The sequence below is a fragment of the Acanthisitta chloris genome, unplaced genomic scaffold, assembly GCF_000695815.1.
Source record: "Acanthisitta chloris isolate BGI_N310 unplaced genomic scaffold, ASM69581v1 scaffold5528, whole genome shotgun sequence".
NCBI lineage: Eukaryota > Metazoa > Chordata > Aves > Passeriformes > Acanthisittidae > Acanthisitta > Acanthisitta chloris.
In genome coordinates, this window is record NW_008688556.1 from 11,217 (window position 1) to 19,524 (window position 8,308).

The 8,308-nt window shown below is 46.0% G+C and overlaps 1 protein-coding gene across 1 annotated transcript in view; it reads left to right on the plus strand.

Moving 5' to 3' along the window:
- Positions 1 to 3,718: 3,718 nt before the first annotated feature.
- The window catches only part of PNPLA2 (patatin-like phospholipase domain containing 2), a gene marked incomplete at its 5' end in the record, with an annotated part of 9,085 nt that continues 4,495 nt past the window's right edge, over positions 3,719 to 8,308 (plus strand). The window contains 3 exons of the mRNA XM_009081052.1: positions 3,719 to 3,951; positions 4,120 to 4,185; positions 7,325 to 7,534. Coding sequence (XP_009079300.1) covers positions 3,719 to 3,951; positions 4,120 to 4,185; positions 7,325 to 7,534 — 509 coding nt within the window. The remainder of the gene's footprint in view (positions 3,952 to 4,119; positions 4,186 to 7,324; positions 7,535 to 8,308) is intronic.

The window sequence follows — 8,308 nt, forward strand, 5'->3', positions numbered from 1 at the left end:
GCTGATATGGAGCTCTTCCAGAGGGAGCTGCAGTGTCACGGGTGAGCTGCTGGGTGGAATATCCAGAATGCCCCTCTCCCTCTTCAGCCTGCTCTATTTTTGTCCCTTAGGCTTTTTTTTTTTTCCACTTGAAATACTTTGTGGGTCATCTGTCATTTTCCTGGCTGGCAAGCAGATTTCAGTGTGGTCTAACATCAACAGGGTACTCATAGTGCCCTTGTTGCAAAAGCCCTACTGCTGCAGATGTGGATCTTTGTTCCCTCCCAGAACTCTTAGCTGCAGTTAAGGGTCTTCCTAACTGCCTGGCTAACATCAGTTTTGGGTGATTGATCTCCAGGTCCTCTGTTCCAGAGGCAGAGTAGCAGCAGGCTGCTGTGGCTTGTTTGTTTACAGTTATAAATAGGATGTGCTGCTCGAATGCTGTTCAGGTTAGAGTTTAGGGGATGCAAGGCAGTACAGACTTAGCTACTGGGTTATTTTGGGATTGAGCACGACTGGTAGAGGTGAAAGCCAGTTCTTTAAGGGAACTATTTTGCTATGTCAATAAGCTAACTTGAAGCTGGCTTAATATAGCTTAAAAATGAAAAGCAAACTAGCAGCTGCCTTCAGGCTTTTCCCATGGGTGAGAGTATCTTGCCCCTTGTAGCCACTACAGACCACCAGGAGATGGGTAGCAACTGGCCTTCCATGTCTGGCAAGGGACACGTTGGGGTGTTTCAGGACACGACCGCATGATGCTCCTTTGCATCACCACAACTGAAATTCAAATGAGGACAATGGCCCTGCAGTACTTGAGTTCGTGTATAACACCCCCATCTGGGGCAGTGATGGGGGTGGGGACAAAGGGGGATATGATTTTCTAATTAAATATTCTGCACATCTAAATTTTTTGAGGAATATTGGCTTAGTAAATCTGTATAGGGAGAAGTGTTGAATTAATTGGTTGGTGAGAGGAGAATGAAATTGTTTCTCAGCAAGCAGTGACAGCTGTTAGGGATTTCCTCTGCCCCTTGGTACATACCTCAATAAGGGAAGAGAAATTTCATTTAGTGTTTTCATGTGGCCCTAGATCCATGAAAGACCATGTGAAACTTTCTTTTCTGTGGACTGAAATTGGCACTGGGCTAGTCCTAGTAATAATTGACAGCTTGTGGCTGACCCTCATAGGAATGATCTGTCTTGACCGCCCCTGGTTCAGCTGCTCCCTCTGTCAGGCTGTGAGCAGAACTTGAACTGCTTTTCCTGGAATAGCACTTCTGGTAGTAACAGGGTGAAAACATTGTCACCTCTCTCCTCCCAGATGTATTGCCAAGAGGGCTTGTCATTTGTCATGGATCTGGCTATGTAAACCTGGCTTCTTTGGCTGAACCCTCAGCTAGCCTCATTTCCAGGAAAGCTGCAGGTCACTCTGTGCCCATCTCTTCCCACAGAGATATTCCACACTCAGCTTTGGTGCAAGTGAGCCAGCAAATCCAATAGAACCAGAGGTGCTCTTAAAGCTCCTGTGGGTGTGCATGTACACACACAGATATAAAAGGAACCCAAACCCATCAACACCCAGAAAGGATTCAAAGAATGAAATTGCTAATTAGCAGTAATTCTTACTTTGTCTTCTTGGGTGTGAAATAGTGGCAGAGCCGGCTAGACTCTCCCCTCAAATGCTGGGACAGTCTGTTTCCTGGCATAGTTGGGACTTGGCTCTTTTGTTTTTCTTAAAAAAACCCTTCTAGCTCACATTTTTTCCTCAAACAGTCATATGCTCAATTGAGTTGCAGTTGTTTTCAGTATTGCTATCAAGCCTTTGTGCACACTGAGATGTGAAGCCTGAAAGCATCTCTCTGTAAACACTCCCCCTGCTTGGCCTTTGCACACAGTGTGTCCCCCCACAGCTGCATGCTCAACACACACCCTCCTGCTGGGTATTCCTACAAATCCAGCAACTCCCTGCAGTGCACTCAGTGCAGAGTTTTCTGGGGTCATGTGGCCAAGGTACTGGGCTGGGATTCATTTGGGTTTTTGGCTCTATTGCAGTTTCTTTCTAGTTGTGAGTGCTAATTTTGTAATGCTTATAAAGTGTAATTTCTGCAAGGCTGACTTGATGTTGGGAAGGATATTGAACCATGTGGCTACTATCTGGAACAGGCTGGGCTCAATGGCTTACTGCTAATTAAGAAAGATCAGAATTAGACTGCTAAACATTGCTCTAGGACAGAGCAGAAGACTGAGATTACAGTGCTAAAAATTGCTTCAGAGGGGGGGAACTTTGGCTTTTCTGCTAAGTTGCTACCTCACAGTGCCTAAAATCCTGACCTTGGTAGTTTCTGTTCATGTTCATGGGTCCAGTTCTCTGTGTGCTTGAGCTACTGGTGTTGCTGGGTTTCCTAAGCACAGAATCACATTCCCAGGCTGTGATGATGGAAAAACATGTTGCTGGCACACATGTATTGCAAAAGAGTGGGATGTGTCAACACAGCATTGAGGTTGTTGTTGCACTTATCTCCATTGTATTTATTAACCTGGGTCTAACTTGTGTTCTTTCATTCTGCTGCCTCCTTTCTGCAGTTGAAAGACTGGGTGGGAGAGCAAAATGGAGGGACTCCAGTTGGCTTGAACTGAGTCTTTCATCTTCCTCCAGGAACTGCCTTTCAGTTGGATTGGAGAGAGGTCTTCATTTGTGAAAGCATGTCTCTTTTTTCTCCTTGTTTCTTTAATTTTCCTCCTCACATTCTTCTCACACGCATATTCCTGACACTCCTGCACATGCAGTGGTTAGCTGGTCCTTAGAGGAACTTGTATCTTACCATGGCTAGGACATGCGTGGAAGCAATAATCTGTGTGCAAAGGGCAACATGCTGGATGCTAAGGGTTTGTCTTAAATTGATATTTTTGTTTCCTCCTGTCCCTTTTATCCCCACTGGAGAGCTCTGATGATGCACTTGCCAGATTGGGCTCCTACTGACCGTGAGATAATGGGCTTAGCAGATGCCTTCCCTTTTGTGCAGATGGGATGTCTCCTCTCCTCAAACCCAGCTGGGTCACCAGGGGAAAGGGGAAAGCAAGCATGCCCTCATGAGTCCTACTTGCCATCAGGGCCTGTGGAATTGGACTCAGAAGGGATGGGACACCAGAGACTCTGCAGGAGGCACTAAATCACTGATTCCCTAGTGGAGTATTAGTCCATCTTTCTCACATGAGATGTGGCTGACAACAGAGCTGGGATCACTTTGCTGGAAAGCACCAGCATTCCTGTTTACTGTCACTTCTGCTTATCAGCAGATGACCTTTTTTTCTTGTCAGAAAAAAAAGGTGCTTATTAGAAAGGATTTGTAGTGGAATATGTTTTGAATTGGATTTAGCCATAAGCTCAAAGCTATTAAATTATCTGCCTTGTTTTCTTTCTTAGTCTGTTTTTACCAGCCCTGCACTGGAGTGAAACAGGATCCAAGAAAAAGTGTGAGGCCTTAGCCAGATGCATGTGATCTTCCATGACTTTGTAAACGGAAACTCTTAAAAACAGGAGTGTGAGGGCCAAGGCAGCAAATTTCCATTGCTTCTGTAACACCACCTGTAATAGCCTCTTGGCTTGAGCTGTACATCAGCCAGTGGGGAGAAACCTCTGAGTAAAGCCATGGATGAGGCTTTCCTGTACCTAGTTGTGCAGAGGAGAAGACTGGCATTGCTAGGATTTCATGGTGCATTTTTCTCTCTCTCATTGCAGGTGAGGCTGGTGCCAGCATTATTCGAGTGTCCAAAGAAGCCCGGAAAAGGTTCTTGGGCCCACTCCATCCCTCTTTCAACTTGGTGAAGATCATTCGGATCTGCCTGACCAAGACTCTGCCAGAGAATGGGCATGAGGTTGCAGCAGGTCGTTTGGGTATTTCCCTGACACGGGTCTCCGATGGAGAAAATGTGATACTATCAGACTTCACTTCCAAGGAGGAACTGATCCAGGTGAATGGAAACTTACTGCAGAAGGGCCGGCAGAAATGCCTTGGGCTCCAAATGGCCTTAGTAATAGAGTTCAATTATCAGCACATGCTGATGTGGTGTTCTGAGAAGAGTGTTAGTTTCAGTACGCTTTGATCTGATTCTTGTATTCTGGATCTCTTTCTCCCTCAGGCCTGTGTCTGCAGCACCTTTATCCCTGTCTACTGTGGGTTGATACCTCCAACCTTGCGTGGAGTGGTAAGTTAGACTCTGAGATGGTCCTTCCTTAAATCACATACTAATGGGTAAGAAGGCAGAAATGCTGATACTTAGTTTTGGCAATCTTATTGCCTGTCTGCTGGCAGCATTTAGCCTGAAGACACATGAGTAATTCCCAAATAAACAACTTCCAACAGTGGATGTGCTTTCTTTCCACTGCTGCCCACAGTTGGCTATAAATGTCCTGAAGACTAGTGGATTTAACATGATAGTAATATATAGAAATCTGGGTAAGCACTGGCTGGTTTAGCAGATGGTTCCCATGGCTGCATGGTACAATGCTCCTCTCCACCACTTCTTTCCACTCTGCACGTGGAAAGAACTTGAATCCAGGATAGACATGAGTGTAGTCCCTTTTCCATGTGCCTGACACTTTCTGTGGTGTTTTAACTAGTAGTGCTGATACTAGCCTTCTTTTCCTGTCTTTTCTCTGAGAATAATGTTCTGCTGCTTGCTTTAACATCTTGTCCAGGAGCAATTTCTCTCTCTATCTGCATGTTAGAAATGAGAACATTTGAAAGCTGTGCAGAGCTGGAGGTTTATGAATATTGCACTTGTGCATCAACTGATCTTGGACTCCCCTTGTGCTCCATAGGTTAATGTACATGTTAAGAGACAGGGTTTTTGCAAACTAAGTAGTCAAAAGGGAAAGGGAGAACTGTTATTAAATATGTGCGCCCTGGTTTCTCTTAAGTGGCCTGACTGAGATGCCTCTGTCATACCAGAGTGCAGCATCAAATCTGCTCCCATTGTTACCCATGTCCTAAAAGTGAGGTCAGTTTTGCTCCTGCATAATATACAACTTGGCTGGTTTTGTCTTGTGCAAGCATGTTGGGCAGGGAAATGACCTGGAAGAGATGTCCAATGTCCAACCCTTCAGAGAAGTGACAGAATCAGTAATGGTTTGGTATTTGCTCAGCAACTGCAGGCAGGGCTTGTTTCCCACAGCTGGTGGGAGCATAGCAGTGGCTCTTGCCTAACACCTCTTTGGGGCTAGTTTTGGTCAGTATGGATCAGGCAAAATGTCAAAATTCCCAAATGGTGTACAACGTCAGGGCCTTTGGAATGTGCAGCTGCCCTGGCACACTGACTGATATGATAGCTTCTCATGGGGAAAGGTGGGGAGGGAATATATGAGATGAGGAAATGAATTCCTACCTCTTCCCTAGAAAAGCATGGAACTGTAGGGGAGTTGCTGATCGGGCTAGAGGTTAAGTTAGGTTGGGTATGAGCTTGGGAAATGAATTTGAAACAAGATTGCATGGTTCCTGGCATGCCTGTGGTGGCTGTTTGATAGGATAAACTGACAGGCCTGGTACAACGAGCAGTTTTCAAGGCAATATGATTGTGTGCAATCCATGTTCTGCCTTCCTTCTCATATTTTTCCAGTGTTCACTTCTCTGAGGTCTGGTAGTCCCATGGAGTGGATGATAGAGATGGGGATGGAGAGGGGAAATTCTCAAATACTGAGGAATGCAAGGGTCAATAACTTATCTGTCAACACATGCTCTAGCTGTGAACTGTGTGTGGCACAGAGATGAACCCCTAACAAGGGTCAAAAAGCTAATTGTCAAATGTGAGAAAGTGGCCCTGTGCATGAGAGGACATGATAAGGGAGTGGAATTGGGCACCCCAGTCCATGAACCAGCCCCTAAAGCTGCTGCTGCTGCTGCCTGCAGGTAGCTCGTGGCTCCAGCCTGTGGCCCTGTGCTGTTTGGGGCTCTGCAGGAGGCTGAAGAGTGGTTGGGCTTGGGTTGTTGGAAGTTCAGGCAAACCCAGAGATGTAGCAGATGAGCTTTACTAAGGAGTGGTTACCAGCATTGCTTGGGAAGTGGTGGGTCAGAGAGGGCGTTTGCATGGGTATTTCTGGATTTCTATGGAGCGAGAAAGAAGGCTTTGCCTGTCAGCCTTACTGTAGTTAAATCTTTTTTCTAACGCCATCTGTGCACTCATGCTGCCACCCCCAGGGAGGCGTGTGCTTCTACATCCTTACTGCAAAACTAGTGGTGCCCAAATGGCCAAAACACCTCCTTTTTCTTTAAACGAAGCAGGTCACTGCTCCTCCTCTTTCAATCAGCATTTCCATGCTCTGCCTGGGTTTAGCCTCTACTAGGTCAGCTTCTCATGCAGCAGAGAGCTGCAGGATGTTACAGCTGCTGCTACTTACAGGGCTGCATAGGCCCTGTGTGATGATCTGTTTGAACCTGTCCAAAGGGGAAGGGATCCAAGCAGCAAATGGCAGGAAAAATCATAGAAAATCAGCAAGACTCTTCTGTAACTGAGGTTCACAAGAGCTGAAGTTGTTGCTCTGCGAAGGTCTCAAACTTCTTGCTCTTTTGGCTTGACCAACATCCTTTTTCTTTTATCTTCTGCATGTTGTTTACTCTGCCAAAGACTTGTGATAGGGATCATCTTGCTCAGCTCCTTGTGCAGTTATAGTTACCCATGAATATTTTGAGAACATGCCACTGGGGTTGCCCTTCCTGCAAGGGTAAAGCAAATGTGTTTATGGCATGTAGGTACAGAACATTCTCTGATAAGAGAATGCCTGTTCAGAGCAAAACACAAGTCCCTTGTGCTCTGTTATCACACCACAGCAAGTCAATTCTCAACGTGTATGCATGTGTTGGGATTGCTGCGTGATAAGCCTGCTAGCAACAAATCAGCTGGTTTTACTCTTAGGTAACAAACCTTCTGCCAGTGGGGACTTGTGTCTGAGCTTATTCATTTTAAACACAAGTGAAAAATGGCACAATGTCACAGTGTGGCAGTTCAGGTCAGGGCTAATTTGCACTGCAGATGGTTGTTGGTCCAATTATTTAATTGGACAGCAGACAAACCCCCTAGGAGATGTAAGTCAGCAGTCACACAAGTGAGTATGCCTTTCTCAGTGAACACTTGTGACCAACAGACTCGGCCATGGGAAGAAAAGCACATAGCAAAAGGATATTATAGACGACACAGCTGTGCTGTCACTGGTTTTGACTCCTCCAGTGCTGGTGGATGTACTCCATTCTCTTCCCAAGTTGTTGGCACAAATAGAAAGAGGGACACAGAGCAACAAAAGCTGTTTGATCGGTTACGAGAATGAAGATTGTTACATTTGTCTGGATTTCAGAGATATGTTGATGGAGGGATTTCTGACAACTTGCCACGATATGAGCTGAAGAACACAATCACAGTGTCTCCATTCTCAGGAGAGAGTGATATCTGTCCACGGGACAGTTCCACAAACATGCATGAGTTGAGAGTCACCAACACAAGCATCCAGTTCAACCTGCGCAACCTCTACCGCCTCTCAAAGGCCCTGTTTCCTCCGGAGCCACAGGTGAGTTTCCTGGCTGCACCAGAACTTGGGGACAGTACATAGGCACTGGCACTGGCTCTGCTGTGCACTTGAGAAGAAGGTTCCTGATGGTGTTAGTTTTGTGTCTCATGTTTGTCTGGTTTTTAATCTTGACATTATCAACGCAGTGACTTGGCAAACCTTGAGCACCTGCACAAGGTTATACGATGGGTTGCTTTTCTTTTGCTCCTGCAACATCTGGAATTTAGGTGGTAGCAGTTGCTTGGAAAGCATTCCTGTGTTGCTCTCTCTGGAGTAGAGTGTTTGCCGGGAAATGGGGCTCACTGTAAACAAAGATGTATTAGCTGTCAGAAGCAATGTGCACTGGAGTGTTTTAAGGTCAGGAACCCTGCAGCCAGTGCCTGTCTCCTAAAAAGTACCAGTGGAACAAGTGCCATTGCGAACAGTTTTGTGTGCTTCTGAGAAAATGCAAATGCTAGATTCCCCTGACATTTGGGCATAGTAAGAGTGCATCCATGTGAATTACTTGGGCAAGTTCTTTCCCCACCCCCTCTCTAGTCTTAGTTGGTTTTATCTGCAACCACAGTGGCCCTTCCTGGCATCTGCAGGGGAAATATTCTGGGCTGCTTGTCAGAGCAACTGGCTGAAGGCTGCTTACAGCAGCATCAGCTCTAGATGGGGAAATGAGGCGGCTGCAACTCTAAGCCCATAGGTAGGATTCTAGATGTCCCTTCCTGTCTGAGTTATCCTGTGATTCCCATATCGAATGTACTTATGTTACACCTCCCATTCCTG